This window comes from Lissotriton vulgaris, chromosome 11 (genome assembly GCF_964263255.1).
Source record: "Lissotriton vulgaris chromosome 11, aLisVul1.2, whole genome shotgun sequence".
NCBI classification, from domain to species: domain Eukaryota; kingdom Metazoa; phylum Chordata; class Amphibia; order Caudata; family Salamandridae; genus Lissotriton; species Lissotriton vulgaris.
Genome location: NC_141699.1, coordinates 951,081,510 through 951,098,027, shown reverse-complemented (window position 1 = coordinate 951,098,027; position 16,518 = coordinate 951,081,510). Strand labels below are relative to the sequence as shown.

Below are 16,518 nucleotides of genomic sequence, written 5' to 3'. Positions count from 1 at the left end.
TGTGTATATGTACCCTTTCCCCTGTGTCTGAGTATTGTATTACCTAAATAGGTTTCAATGTGCTTCCTATATTGGTGACATGATCTGAGACTGATCTCTGCATACTGAGGATACCTTAAGTAATAGGTTGTACATTTGTGGGCTAGATAGAAAACATAGATGTTAACAAGGGTTAGAGAGAGAGCTTTTTTGGGTAGACACATTTTGTAGTGTTGGATAGGTAGAAAGGTAGCATACTTTGCTGGGTTTTACAGCTCATGAAGGTTGTGATCAAGGGAAGACAGGCTTCTGCAGGCATGGCCAGGCAACAGAGCAACGTGTTGTGATCAATGGTTCACAGCCAGCAAAGAGGTCCTGAAGAATCAGAACATATGCATGGCCCCCATAAAATGTTTCTGTATCTGTCTTCCAGCCACACTTTCTCTTGGAGACTGTGGCACCGGGCCTTCCACTATGTCTCTCTGTGATCATGGTCATGTTGACTTGCCTCCCTCTCCTGACTCCCTATTTTTTATCTATGTTTCCCTGTCATCCTCAACCCAACTCTGTGTTTAATTGGCTCACTATGAATGTGTCTTGGCAAAAGAAGCACCACCATTGCAAGCAAGCATGTCACTATTTCATTGGGTCTCCAGCAACGTATTCACTTGATGATAAAAAGGATCTTCTCGCATGCAGTTCAAGGCACCATTTAGGTCAGCTTAGCACTCACCCTGTTGTCACCTATATCATATGTGATGGTATATAATGAATTAACTATTAAACAGCATCTGTATGATAGCTGTTTGTTACTAACTTCCAAACACAGAGCTCTCCTCTTTAGCTCCAACCAAGGTATGATCTGAATGAAATGAAACTTCCACCAGTGAGGGTAGGGCAGCCCAGTTATGGGAGTCTTCACTGTTCTTGGGGCCCACCACCACTCAGAAGACCAAACAGGAATAAGAAGAATATTATGCAGCTCTGTTAGCTGCAACAGAGTTGCCACAACTTTTGTTCCAGGTTTAGCTAGGTGCCAAATCTCTCCCCAATAACTGCTGTGCATTAATTTTTTTCTGGCTACAAATTAAGTAGCCATGATAGCAAACAATCATGGCGTTTGGTTCAGACACCCAAGACTCCTAGGATAATGCTCCCTTTGTCTGTATATATGTGTGTATGTATGTTAATGCCCCTTATGTGTGTATGTATTTATGTATGTTTTTAGTGGAAATGTATATAGTACAACCCAAGCAAGGAAGCAGAGTTATTTTGCGGAGGAACTGGACGAGGGCAGCCGCTTGATGTACATCAACACACATGCTGGCACTATTGATGCCCAATAGGTATAACCCCAGGGCAAAATTATGATACACCATTGCGACTGGCACAGCTCCAATATGCTGATCCATGGGATGCCATGTTGTATTTAAATCACAGCACAACAGACATGCAAATGTATCAAACTAATAGGGCAGGTACTTCTCAAAAGTCTAAAATGAAGTTGCTTTTGCCCCTTAGAGCGGAATCCACACAGATGGTAGGTGCATGGTTCTTGCTGGAAAAATAATTGATTTGTGGGAGTAAATGGAAGCATACTGGGTGGTTGTCTGGACATATTATGGGATGCGGGGGCATTGCTGGTCTTGTGAACATTTGTGAGGGACATGTATAGGGCATGATGATGAGCCATCCTCCTTGTTAACAGTGCAGTGAGATGGCCAGAGATCATAGGAGACTGAAAATGGTGCAGAAGGGAAAGTTGGGATGCATAGAGAAGTTGGAAAGAATATAGAGGTGGATGAAAGAGAAGATGCTGCCATTTGTGAATTTTAGTTAGGACTGCTGAGTTCATGGAGAGAAAGACGTCCATGACTGATGCAGCACTGTTGTCACATTTCTGCCTGCCCCGTCCCCCGCTCCACACGAAAGAGCTGCTGAGGGGAAACACTACTCAGCAAGAGTAGAGAGAGCTGGAATCCCAAAGTACAAAACGCACACCGCAATGTACTTCAGGGAATGTGGGCTTGCCCACACCTTTCATTCTGCCATGATCCCTCCAGAGGAACCTTGAAAGGTACTGCAGATCGAACTGACCTTCTATATTATTCAGTGGGTGGAGTAGGATCTCTGGAGATCTGGGAAGGTGGTCAACAGTCAGCAGCCAGGTATGGGAGGCATCATATATTTTAAGAAGGTTACACACTTTTGTTTGCTTTAGACCAGCCTGACTGATAGACTTAACCAGTAGCACCGGGCACTAATCAGGGAGGGGCGAGGGTTGACGGAGGCTAAAGGGATAATTTAATATTTTTTAAAAATCTTACATTATCGCTGCGTCTCTCCGTCGTCTCTCCTCAGAACAGGAAGTAGGCAGCCAAGCTCCCCTGACCGATCACAAAGCTGCCATGCATCATTGTGATTGGTAAGCACCCAGGCTCCCCTGACCAATCACAACCCTGCAATACAGCTTTGTGATTGGTCTGAGCACCGTGGTTCGGTGCTAAGCCAGGTACTGGGGGGCTGGACATGTTCTCTAAGCAGACTGTAATGCAGCCTTCATGGAGAACATGCAAAGTGAGCAAGACTGTTTTGGGAAGCCCGAGAGGACCTGCCAAGCCCTCACTGAGCACATAGGAGGGTGCCATCAATCCTCCCCTGCCCTACGAGCAGAGCAGCCCTTCCCCGTCATGCAAAGCAGCCACAGAGGGACAAAATAAAATGAGTATAACATTATGTTATTTTCATTTTATTTTTCCTTTCTTGCACTGCTTCAAAGCAGCGGGGCACGCTCCTCCGCCTTAGCGGAGGAGCCGCCACTGTACTTAACATGACAAAAGTCACCATCAATACCCACCACTGATATGCCAGTAGCTAATGGGAATGCAGATAACTTAGAAATGGACTACTATAAAGCCTTAGTGCAAGGAATTCTGTAGGCCTGACCAAACAGTTGGCGCGCTACCGCTAGCTTAGCCGATTGGAAAGTAGCCTGGCTCATGCACAAAGCCCTTGAGTGGATTTCACTCAAAGACTTGTTGGCAACACTCTGAAGTTTAGTGTGATGTCTGTAGAGTTGGGCCTCCGAATGGCATCCTCATCTAGCAAATAAATGGTTTAAAGAAGAGCTTTTGGAGTCCAGGCCCTACTCGATGGAACTTGCTGTCATTTAGTCCCCGACGCTCTTGTTAAAACACCTGGAAAAAACACAGTACCATCCTAAGCAAAGGGAAGGAACACTATGCAGGAAGTTAAAGGAAGTCAAAGCAGTGCAGACAGGAATCCTAAAGCTGAGGACTGCCAGCCTAAGTTATGTATATATTTTTTTTTTTGTAAAATTTTTATTTTGGTTTAAACGGTGTAATAAACAAGGCAAGGGCCCCGAGGTGCCATACATTTCCCTGCACCGGGGGTACATTTATCGATCGTTAGCGATGATATCATGTAGTAACAGAAGGACGTAATCAAGCGCAAAGTTCTTACATCAGCATCCCACTTAGTTCTGCAATGAGGACGTGAAAGTTCAATCCACCTATTGATATACAAGCAGAAGGTTCTGTGCAGCGAAAGCAGAGGGCAATGAGCCCTGCAATATGCACCCCAGAGGGCCCAAGATCAAAGGAACATAAACAAACCCCCCCTCCCAGTCCTCCCCCTCCCTCCCCACGGTGGTGACTCCATACGCCCCAACTGCCATTCCATCATTCATTCTAGACTTGAAAGAGGTGTAGTGATCTTAAGGATGCAGGACACACAGCTGATGGCAACCCTTTAGAGAGAAAGGCAACCAGCGGGCCCCACTGAAATTGAAAGTTCTTGAAGTTACCCAGGAAGATGTCCACCATTCTTTCCATACTCAAAAGCCTCCACAGCCTTGCGTGCCACAGGGAAATTGCTGGTGCCCCCTTCTGTTTCCAAGCAGCAGCCAACGTGAGCTTGGCAGCTCCTAGGCAGAGCCACAAGATCTTCTTGTCCGCCCGAGTCTGGTATTCCAGACCAGGTTCCCGTAGGCCCAGCAGGACAGAGGCGATGGAGTTCTCGACGGGATAGTGAAGAATATCCTTGATATGCGAGAGAATTTCCTCCCAATAAGGCCGAATCACCGGGCTGTCCCACCATATATGGCGGAAGTCACCAAGAAGCCCACAACCCCTCCAGCATTTGTCGGACGTGGTCGGATATATGCGATGGAGCCTAGTCGGGCAAAGATACCATAGCAGAAGTGTCTTAAGATGCGCTTCCCTCAGGTGCAGTGAGTGATTAAACGCAGTCAGGTCCCGCCACAGTGCAGTCCATTCGTTATCAGAGATATCTCTCCCCACCATTTCCTCCCACTGTTCCATGTAACGAGGCCGAGGGGCTTCAACAGATTGAAGCAAGAGCTTTTACAGGAACAAGATAGTTCCCTTCATGGTAGATGTCCGCAGCAGGAAGGCCTCAAATAACGACGGCAGCCTTGTAGCCGCCTCCCGTATTCCAGGCGACGTAGCCCAGTGGAGCAACTGCACGTGGTGATATCGTTCAGTCTGGGGGATCCCATAGTCTCGCATACAGTTAGTAAAGGATAGAGGATCCTGCCCATGGAACAAATGGGTCAATGCTCTACAGCCCCCTTCCCTCCAGGCATCAAAGGGTCTCTCTTGGAGCGCCGGTGAGAAGGCTGGGTTGAAATGTATAGGTGTGAAGGGTGAGGGAAATATAGTCCACCTCTCGTCTGAAGCAAGTGTATCCCAGACCTTCAGCGTCGTCCCTGTAGGGGTGCTAATGTAAGGGTTAAGAGGGTGGTCCTTTTTGGGCTTCCACGCCAGGTCCCATACTGATCGACCAGATACGCTCCGGTCCATGTGGAGCCAGTGCTTCTCCGATGTTTGCTGCGACCACTCCACTAACACCCTCAGTTGTGCCGCTTTATAATAGAGCTGCAGATCCGGGAGTCCTACCCCTCCCTCAGATTTTGGTCGACGCAAGACCGTAAAGGGGAGGCGCGCCCGCCCCCCCTGCCATATAAATCGCAATATCTGAGTCCTGAGGCGTCAAAAGAAATCGCTATCCAGTGGAATGGGCAGTGCCTGGAATAAGTATAGATATTTGGGAAGCAGAACCATCTTTACAGAATGGATTCTACCCAACCAGGACAGGAATTTAGGTTTCCACCTGTCCAATTCAGCTTGTGTTTTTGCTAATAGAGGGGGGAAGTTGGCTGAGAACAATCCGCCCACCGTCGATGTTAAATGGACCCCCAAGTAAACTATCGAACTAGTGGCCCATGCTAAGGGCGTCAAGGGACGTACACGTTCCACTTCTGCCTGCGATAGGGTGAGGTTCAAGATATATGACTTACTATAGTTGACCTTGAAACCGGCCACTGGTTCAAACTGCACTAGGGCCTCCCTGATGCAGGGTAATGAGTGTTCCGGATCCGCCACCGAAAACAACACATCATCCGCGAATAGCGTGATTTTATGTTGTTCTCCCATGAAAGGAATGCCCCGAATCCCTTCGTTCTCCCGTACCGCCAACGCTAAGGGTTCAATGCTCAGAGCGAACAGGAGAGGTGAAAGAGGGCAACCCTGCCTGGTACCCCTGGAGTGTGGAAAGAACGCCGATAAGTGTCCATTCACTGTCACCCGTGACCTGGGGTTGCAAAAATTGGCCCTCACCATAGTAATAAATTTATCCGAAAAGCCATATGCTGTCATTGTGTTAAACAGGAAGCCCCAATCCACTTGATCGAAGGCCTTTTCGGCATCCAACCCAACCAGGACCGCCGGGGTGCGGAATCTATCCGCCTTTTCAATGAGGTGCACCACCCTCCGTGTGTTATCGTGAGTCTGGCGCCCCTTGAAGAATCCGGACTGGTCAGGGTGAATAATTGCCGGCATCAGATCTTGTAACCTGCGCGCCAGGATCGCTGAATATAGCTTAGCGTCTATGTTAAGTAACGCTATTAGGCGGAAGGAAGCGCACTGGGTAGGATCCTTCCCCGGCTTTGGCAAGACCGTAATTACCGCCTCCGCCAAAGTTCCGGCCGAGGAACCAGAGGTGGCCATATCATTAAAGAGGGATACTAAGAAGTCGCAGAGTTCGGTGGCGTATGTCTTGTAGAAGACGGCTGTATAGCCATCCGGCCCAGGTGCTTTGTGTAGTTTCAGATTTTTGATGACCTCAAGTACCTCTTCCCCGGTGACTGGGGCCTCCAACAGTTCATTCCACTCTATCGATATCTGGGGGAGTGGTAGGCGCCGCAGGTACTCCCTTTGTGCCTCTGTATCGAGACCGTCCCCTGCGTAAAGGTCCGCATAAAAGCGGCCAAAGATGCCCGCCTTCACTTCGTCCCTATGCTGTAACACACCCGCGTCATCCTTAATCCCGCCGATATATTCACGTTCCCTCCTGTCACGCAGTTGACGCGCTAGGTGTCTACCCACCTTATTCCCAGAGGCGTAAGATTGTCGCCCCAGCCTCAACATCGTGAGTTCAGCCCTGTTATTGTAGTGGGCTCTCAGTTTCCCTCGAACCGCCGTAAGTGGACGTAGAGTCGCCCTCGACGGATTGAGCTTGTGCGCCTGTTCGAGTTTGGCCAACTCGGCCTCCAAGTCCTCCCGGTCTTTCCGCCGCAGCCTATTAAGATTAGCATTAAGGCTTATACACGTACCCCTGACGGACGCCTTAAAGGCGTCCCAAGTATTAACTACCGATGTGTCCGCTGTGGGGTTGAGATCAAAAAAGTCCCTAATGGCCTCCCGCAGTGCCCTGTTCGATGCGTCATCCCTGACCACCAAGGCTGGGAAGTACCATTTCCGCTGTCCGTTACCGGACGATGTCCAGCGAAGGGTGAGGACCAGCAAACTGTGGTCAGAGACTGACAGCGGGAGAATGGTGGAATCTAGGACATCTCCCCTAAGGGCCTGACTGAGGAAAACATAATCTAATCGGGAGTAGGAGTGGTGTACATGGGAAAAGAATGTGTAATCTCGGGAAGTAGGGCGATAAAATCGCCATCCATCAATCCCCATTTCTCCCATCAGCTGTTGTGTTGCATCCGAAAACACACCCGTATCAGCCCTGTGAGTCCTAGAGCTATCCACAACCTTATCCCACACCAAATTAAAGTCCCCCATGAGGAACAAGTGCCCATCAGCGAAATCCCCCACCTTCTGCAGCAAGTCCTGTAGGAACTTATTTTGGCCAACATTAGGGAGATAAACCACCACAAAGGTACACATTCGTCCCCGAACAACCCCTTTCACCATCAACCATCGGCCATCCTTGTCACTGCGCACCTCTACAGGTTGGAAGTGCAGCGCGGCACGGAAGAGGAGGGCCACCCCTCTGTGTTTCGTAGTAGCAGAAGACCTGTAAATAAGAGGGTAAGCCTTATGTCTAAGGCGCAGCTCGTCTTTGCGCGCTAGGTGAGTTTCCTGGAGTCCCACCACATCCAGCTGATGATCAGTCACATATTTCCAGACTTTCTGTCGTTTCTGCGGCGAGTTAAGCCCTTTAACATTCCAAGTCCCTATACTAACAGGCATCACATAGTATCACCCCGACCCCTGCTAAAGCCAGCCCATGAGTTCCCCCACCCAGAGGCCTAAACTCACCCGCCATATGTGCTGCAGATGAACTACCCGCCACCCCCCACCCTACTCCACCAGCCGGACAACAGGTCATCTTGAACCTTGAATACGTCCCCTCCACCCCAATCCTCCGCATTTCCAACGTGCAACTCAGCCATACACACCACCTAACACCCTTGTCACCACCATGGACCCTCCTCGACCCCCTCCCCTCTCGCCCCCCACCCCCCAACACACCCCCAACAAAAGGAACAAGAAGAAGAAGAAGAAAAAACTCATGTCACTGAACCTGAACCAGTCTCCAAACAGTTCCAGTAGGCCATAGTTCGACAGGTCCTTTCTGGACTGGGAGCAGGGCAGGGGGACCGACATGGTGACCCCCACGGCCACGGTCCGAGGCGTCTTCTCCAAAAGTACAACCAAAGCCCCGGTACCATACGGCCATAGTCCCTCCTGTGCCAGACCCTAGTAAACAAAGGATCAGGCCGCTCCAGAGCTTTGCTGGGAATCAGCTAATATTGCCGAGGCCACCGACGCCACTGCATCTCCCCTTTCCTGCAGGCTGGCAGCCCGATCCGGCCGCTGACGCCCGGGAGACGAGCCCACTCTATGCCATGAGGACGAGCGATGGCGCCTCCTCGACGGTGATGCGGTAGGTTCCTGGGAGGGTGCGACGTCATCCAAGCCTAGGAGATCCTTTGCTACCTGAAGGGAACGAATCTGCGCCAGCCTGTTCTGCCACCGAAAGATGATACGAAAGGGATGACCCCAGGAGTAGGAGATTTCACGGTCCCGTAGAAAGGAGGTCACGGGGCGAAATTCCCGTCTCTTCCGGAGAGTTGAGGCAGCCAGATCCTGGTAGAGCTGCGGGCGGTGGTCCCTAAACTGCAAAGACGGGATGGCTCTTGCCTTCCGCATTATGCGCTCTTTCACTTGAAAATCATGAACACACACGAGGATGTCCCGTGGAGGCCCCCCCCCCCCGCCGGGGTAGCCCTACTCTGTGCACTCTGTCCATTCTTATTTCCTGCACATCCTCCTCGTCCAAGACCTGCAAGAACAGGGCCTGCACGTAGCCACGCAGGTCCCCCGCCTCACCGTCCCATGGCACCGCCCGAATGCGAATGTTGTTCCTTCGGGAACGATTTTCCAAATCCTCGGTGTGGGTTTGCAAATCCAGGTTCTGTTCGGTGAGGCGGATGATGTCTTGTTGCACCAGATGCACATCGTTCGCCACACTCAGGTCGTGATCCTCCAGTGTCGCCACTCGCTCTCCGATGCCATCCACGTCCCTCCGCACTTCCCTCAAGTCGGACGCCAACTGCGCACGCAATTCTGAGATATCCTCTTTAATGGAGGTGAAGAGCTCTGTCATAAAGTCCTTAGTGACCGGCGCCTCGTCATCCGACTGCTTTGATGAGCCACTGGCCCCCGGAGAGGCCGGTTGCTGCGAAGATTTAGGGGCTCCGTCTTTCCCCGGCCTTCCCTTGCGAAGTGTGGTGGTCATCCTGGAACCGCAGTCGTGGCGGAGGCAAGGTATTCCCAACTCTTCAGGTAAGTCCGATAATGGCGTACAGGGGTAGCGCAGTCCCTCCCCCTCAGCTGATCCAGACCAGGGCAAGCAGCACAGGTAGGTCGGCCGCCAGGCCCAGTGATCAGAAGCAGGCCCACCAGCGTACCACGCCAGAGACAGCGTCGCGATTAGGCAGGACTACCCCCTCGCGCAGGCCGACCGCGTTCAGTTCAAGCTTGGGTACAGAGGTCCGTGCTGGTGCGACAGTTTCCACGCAGGTATTGCGCTCTTGGCTTAGCTTGCCACTGCAACTCCAGTCTAGTCTCCCATAGGCAGGGATAGTGTCGGTGTGAGATGCGCAGATTCCGTGATTGACCGAGTCTTGCGGTCCACCATGCGTGCAGGCTCCTCGCTATCGGCTTCCCAGCCCCCGGCTGTCCACGCTGTATCACCTCATGCTCACAGTGTCCAATGCCAGTGTGCTGCCCCCGCTTCGGGGGGGGGGGAGAGGGAAGGGTCAAACCCTCACAGAAAGCCTCCGTTCCACTGCCAGTGATGCCTCCCCCAAGTCGGCCTCCTCGCCACGTGGTCCGCCCCGGCCCAGCAGAGTCTGCCACATGGATCGCCACCAGCGCTGTCCCTCGCCTCCGTGCCCGGGAACGCAACCCAGGGGCCCAGCCAGTCTCTTCCCTGTCCCCACCGGGGGCCGCTGCACTCACCGCCGCCCCAGAAGGCACTCCCTCCGCTCGTGCGATCCTCCGCCTCAGGGATCAGCCACACGCCAGGGGCCCAAGCAGTCGTGTGAGGTCGGGGGCCTCTCCTCCGTCTCCGCTCTAGGCCGCAGTCCTCGGCCTCGAGTAGCTGGCCGGCCTCGTTGCGGCGGCTGGGTCGCCCGGCCATCAGGCTCCTCCCCCTCCCGGGCCGTCAATGACCGAGCAGCTCAGAACTCTACCGGAGGTCCAGCGGCCTCTGTTATATCAGGCACGGCACCCCGGGCTGCTCCGCTGTCCTCCGCTCTCCTCCGTCTTCACAGGCCCGGTGCCGCCGCGGGCTCGCGTATCGGCCCGACCAGCCGCTAGGGCCTCCGTCGGCTGCAGGCGGCACAATCCAGCTCCGACGCCCCGGGAGGTTCCCTACTGGCGGCCACCGTCTCTCGGGTCACTCCGGAGCAGCCCGCAGCCCAAGGGGAACCCCAGGGCCGTTGCTAATTGAAGCTATGCAGGGCCTGGCGCCGGAGGGGACTCACAGCACGTCCTACTCCGCCGCCATCTTGGCCAGGCCCCTATGTATATTTTTTAAGGTGCTGGGAAGCATAGATTTTCTGAGGAGGCTGCTGCCCCCTGCTGGCATGCCCTCAGCAACCACTTGTGGCACAAATTCTGTTCCATTCCTTGATCTCAGTTCTATTTCTCATTAACTTTTGCTATATGTACAAGAAATCAATTCAAAAAGTGTGACTGAACAGATGACTGGCCTGCTGTGGGAGAACGTGAGCGCGTCTGTTGGTTTTGGCTGGGGTTCTAATCCTAAATTTGGCCACACCAGATTCAGACAGGCAAGTGAATCTCACATGAGTATGTGTTCAGCTGAATGTGCGCTTGAACTATGATGCAGGCCTGGCCCACTTAGCTTCAAATCATTTAATGGTGGGAGAGACATTTGCTCAAACTGCATAGTGGTATGGTAGGACATCAAAGAGATCTTTTGTGCCATTGGTGCCGCTGTGACTTCACGGGGATAGCAGAGTCATTCTTGAAAAATAATTGTGTGTGAGCCTCTCTTGCAATAAGGAAATCTGCTCAAAACAGGTGTATTTTCATGTAAAGTATACGCCTATAGGGCTACAATATCATCAATGCAAAAATGAAGAGAAGGGCATCAATTATGTCTGTGTGATCTGAGCTGATCCCTGGCAAACACCTGCTCAAATCAAGCACTGATGCATTGCGGTGCAACATTTTGTGTGTACAAACTGGCCACATATATACTGAATTAGGCTCAATATATGTCTGATCCATAATTGCTCGGAGTATCAAGATTGTTCAGGAATTAATCCAGGAATATATCTTGGGATCTGCTTGCTCAAAGTCAGAAGATCCCGAGATATATCTCACTATGATTATAATACTAATCTAAGGGTTTGTATAGGTGATTTGTGAGCACTTTTGCACAAAAGAGAAACTACGTGCAAGAGCGTGTCAGTGCTCCTGACGTGTATGGTTGTCTTAATCTTGAAAATGTCAAATAAAAAAATTCTCTCACATGAGCTAACAGCAAACCAAAAAATATGTCCATGTGGAAAAGATGTTCTCAGCAATAATAATAATGTTTTCACTCAATATCTTTAAAAAATAATGCAAATCAAGAGAAATGCCTAATATATTCGTGTTATTTTAGTCCATGATTTCAATCATAATGACTGTATCTTGTTGCAATGTGGATAGAGAAAATTGCCATTGTTCACTCAACACTAACAGTGAGTTATAAAGTGTTAATTAATCATAAATGGTAGTTTCTCCTTTGGCGTTTGTTTTATGGCAAGATGACCCACCTTGAAAGTTGGCTTATGTTTAGGAGCCACCATAACAACTGAGACCGTGATAGTACACTACACATTTTATTATCTGTCTATTTCATTATTTTTCCTTTGATCCAACGTAGGGCGTTTAGGCTCCCAGGATCAGTGGAGTTGGAAAACCTCATTGTTAGTTCTCTACCTGAAGTTGCTACTGTAATTCTAGGAAAAGGAATTACCTCAGTGTTCTGAGTTTTCCCTTAGAAATAGGGAATTACTGCTGGAATTGGCGACGATTGTTCACTGATTCCCGAGAGGTTTTCCAACATGTTCCAAGGGCCTCATTTATGAGGCTGAGCGTCACTTTTACGCCGCCGGTGCGTCACGTTTTGTGACGCACCAGTGGCGTAAAAAAGGCTCCTTGTTGCGCCATATTTACAAAGTGACGCATCTAGGTAGATGCGTCACTTTGAAAACCCCCTGCCCCACATTATACCTGCGCCAGGTATAATGTATGCAAGGGGGGCGTATTGACGCAAGGAAGGGTCGTAGAAGGGACGCCGTGAAATCTATGAGATTTCACTGCGTCACTTTTAGGACGCTGTTGCGTCAAAATCTTGCGCCTGCCTCACAGCAGACGTAAGACTGACACAGGCCCTTTCACATGGGGCTGCCCCATGTGAAAGGAAGCATTGCTGGAGTTGCGTCACTTTTGTGACACACTCCAGCAATGCGTCACTTTTGCGCTTACAGATACGTCAGAAATACTGACGAATCTGTAACTCCATGCGTCATACATTAAATATGACGCATCAGGAATGTCGCAAGGAGTGCGCACTGAGAAGTGACGCATCGCTGCTTTCACGCATCGATGCGTAATTTCTCATAAATGAGGCCCCAGGTGCTTTTCCCAACTGACTTTTGCCAGTTTTTGTTTTCTGGCGGAATGAGCATGGGGAAAACTTGAATGTAAGGTCCTCCCGCCACTCATGTTTCTGCCCAAATCGGAATTACAAGGACACTTATGACAAGGCTCTTAGAGGGCAGTGCATGTTTTGAATTAATAACTCCCTATGGAATATGACTGAGTTAACCAGCTTTGCTAGAAATGATGTTGTGTCTCTAAAGCCACTGTTTTCTTTTCTGTTTTTTTTGCAGCGCTCTGGTGGCGCCCTGGCCATACCAATCTGTGCGTTCCAAGGGACAGTCTCGCTCCACGCTCCCACTGGGAAGACCCTCTCTCTGTCAACGTACGAAGTGAGCAGAGAAGGCCAGAGAGTCAGCCCTTCCAAGAAGATTGAAGTCTATCGATCAAAGAGTGTTGGCCACGAGCCAAATATTGAGGACTCCCCAAACAAATTTCTGGACACAAATGTTAAAATTCACCTGGAAGTCCTTGAAATTTGTGACAATGAAGAGGCCATGGACACTGTGTCAATCATCAGCAATATTAGCCAGTCCTCCACCCAAGCCAGATCACCCTCCTTGCGCTACTCCCGCAAGGAAAATAGATTTGTCTCCTGCGACTTAGGGGAAACCGCCTCCTATTCTCTCTTCATCCCCACCAATAACCACGAAAGCGACATCAACATATCAATCCCGGATACTGTTGAAGCTCACCGTCGCAACAGTAAAAGACAGCATCAGGACAGAGATGGGTACCAGGAAGAGATCCAAGTGTTAAATAAAGCTTATAGAAAACGAGAAGAAGATGATCAGAACAGCTGAAAGAAACAATGTGATTTCTACTTGTGATGTAAAAAGAAACAATATTTCAAAATTCAATAATTTACCGTTTTTTAGAGGTATAGATATGCATTTTCTTTTTTAGAGCCATTTAAGCAGCGCATTAACCATATTTCATAAGGCTAGCCATAGGTGTTTTACGTGCAAGTACGTACATGAACTGCATTACTGTTGAAGAAACATGTCTTATAAAAGACCTCCATTCCAGACACTGTGGTTTATTGTAAATTTCTACCCAATAATAATAAAGCAAGAATTCTTATTGTGAGATTTTGTATAACTTAGGCCAAAACAACAAACTCCTTAGATGATCCAGATGGGTAAACTGATTACCACAAATTCGGATACTAGTAACGTCTTTGTGTTTTTTGCAGCGCTTAGAAACAGCAGAAGTGAGGGTTTTATGCTATAAAAAAACAAATGTATTATTAAAGTCCTAGCTTAATTTAGTCAGGAGTGCAACTGTTATTACATTTCAGTTCAGCACATGACTAATGGCAGCTCTTTGTTGTATTTGTAAGGGTGGACTCCCCAGATTGAAGAACAAAGCTTCATTTGTGCACCCTTTTTCCATCAGGTCAGAGGCCTGTCCACATTAGGGCCTATTAGCGGACAAGCCAGAGATTCGGCACTACATATGGTGTATAGCATGACTCACACCATGCAAACTATGCATGGGATAAACTATGCCCCAGGCTACTTGTTACTAGATGTAGTGGCTCCCACCTTACAACCGTACCGTGTCCACAACATTGTATTCATTTGGAAATGAGTGGCTATGTTTTGTTCTCAAGATAATGGGCAGATTGGATTATTATGAACAGTGTTCACTTATAACCATTCGATCTGCACAAAAATTGCATTTTAACAGTAATGACTACTAGTGCCAAGAAACGTTGTTTGAAGTTATGAATGAGCTCCAGTTTATGCTCTGTACAGAAGTCTCTTTACTAAGGAGCAATGGCTAAGTATGACGAACAAACCCTGGATGGTAACGTTATTGATTGGAACTGACAGAGATCACTACAGCTCCACCACCGTTTATTTACTTTTAAAGTGTGCCACGATTAAAGAGAGACGTTCAGTAACACAAATGTTATTGCCATGTTTATAGATGAGACGTTAATGGCAAATTGAGCTGTTGGGCAACACTAATAGTATAAAATGACTTCTTCTCTCTCTTGCCTTTGGATTGAATGGCAATCACGGGTTCTCGGTGTAGATGACTTTGATAAAGAGCATTTGAGCCCTACCCAAAATGGCCGCCGCAGTGATGGTACTTCAACTGTTTTTTCTCTGCTTGCTCTTCGCTTTGACACAAGATGCCAAATAAGATAGAATACACCTAGGGGATATGTACAGTGAAGTGGCGGAGCGTTTCGTTAGCCTCCTTGGCTTAACGACATGCTCCGCTTCTTCATAAACGTAAGGCTGCACCATATTTACAAGAATGTGGTGCAGCCTTGCGTTTCCCCCTGCGATGGAGCTAAGTTTAACAACTTAGCGCCAAAGCAGGCACCCTTGCACCAGGGTTCAAGTGTGTCTGTGTGCAGGGGAGGATTGTTTATGTGTAGGAAGGTGTCCCTTCCTGCACATAAAAAATCCTAAAATGCCATTTTGTAACTTTCATGTGTGTTGTTTCGTGCAGCACACATGAAAGTTACAAAATGGCATTTTTTTTAAAAACGTTTGTTCATGTACAGGAAGGGACACCTTCCTGTACATAAACAAACCATGGCATTTTGCTTTTTCCATGTGTGCTGCACAAGGCAGCACACATAGAAAAAGCAACAACAAGGAGAAATAATTCATTTCTCCTCGTTTCGCCAATTTAAGACCAGGATTTTCCTGGTCTTAATTTTGGTGCTGCCTCCTATGTACGCCATCCTTGTACATAGGGGGCAGCGTCAAATACAATGAGTGTTGTGGCGGAATGCCCACCACAACACCCACTGCACGCCCCTTTCACGCTAAGTTAGCGTGAAGGGATGCCTTATGTACAAGGCAGCGTTAAGCCATGTTAAGTGACTTAACGCTGCCTTGTACATAAGGCAAGGCCTCTTTCGCCACGAGAACGTCACAAAAAGTGATGTTCCCGTGACGATAGGGGCTTGTACATATACCCCTAAGTGGCGTAAATGGGATTTGTTTCTATGAAATGGTGCATTTGAGGGGGGTTTTGAGCTCCTGCCAGCTCCATAATAAAAACAGTGCTTGATTTGCAAGGATGACTTGTGCAACAGCCGGAATACTTTAGGAAGATAACCTACTTTTATTTAAGTAAGATGTTCTCTTTGTCTGCTAAACGTTTCTTACTTCGACATTCAATTGTTTATTTGTTTGCCGAATTACAACCACTGTTTACAGACCAAGCACAGGAAAAGTCGTAATGGGTTTAGCTGGGGCTGAGTCCAGGTTAAGCATATAAATAAGAGTTAATCTTAAAGCACGGTGCATCTCTTACAACAATTGTCAATTAAAGAGTTGCATTCTGATTAGACAGTATATATTTTTCTTTTTTTACCAAACGCATTTGTGCAGGTGCACTAATTAACAATGCAAATTAGGTGCCTTTCATCATGTGGGTCTAGTGCCATCATAATGAGAATATCATACATTCCAAGTGGGGCAGAAACCGAGATTTCTCTTTGAATTATAATTGAAGGAGTCACCAAGAATATTTGCAAAATTATTAGGGGGCAGCTGCTGTATTATAATATTGAAAAGAAAACACGTTACTATCTCCCAATATTAGATGTAAACAGATTTAGAATTTGGATCAGTGTGCCTGTGACTGTCAGGGACTTGAACACATAGAGCACAAAAGAGCTGAAACTGGATCATAAAATCAAAGCTGTTTTAGAACATGGGCTCCCAAAATACATTTGGGCCAGGGTGAACGCAATCCTTAAATGGTGTCTGCCGAAGACAGTGTAAAAGTGAGAATTGCATTACATTCATCAAACATGAATACCTATGAATGTTACCTCTTCCTCACCAGGGGCCTCATTTATGAGAAATGACACATCCCTGCGTGAAAGCAGCGATGCGTCACTTCTCAGTGCGCACTCCTTGCGACATTCCTGTCGCAAGGAGTTACAGATACGTCAGTATTTCTGACGTATCTGTATGGCGCAAAAGTGACGCATTGCTGGAGTGTGTCACAAAAGCCCCATGTGAAAGGGCCT

General features: G+C 48.5%; 1 protein-coding gene across 1 annotated transcript in view; it reads left to right on the top strand.

Annotated features, from left to right (window-relative positions):
- Nucleotides 1-13,596, top strand: part of GPR149 (G protein-coupled receptor 149) — a 350,609-nt gene extending 337,013 nt beyond the window's left edge. Inside the window, exon 4 of the mRNA XM_086944898.1 lies at nucleotides 12,743-13,596. Coding sequence (XP_086801024.1) covers nucleotides 12,743-13,312 — 570 coding nt within the window. The 3' untranslated portion in view covers nucleotides 13,313-13,596. The remainder of the gene's footprint in view (nucleotides 1-12,742) is intronic.
- The last annotated feature ends 2,922 nt before the right edge of the window (nucleotides 13,597-16,518 follow it).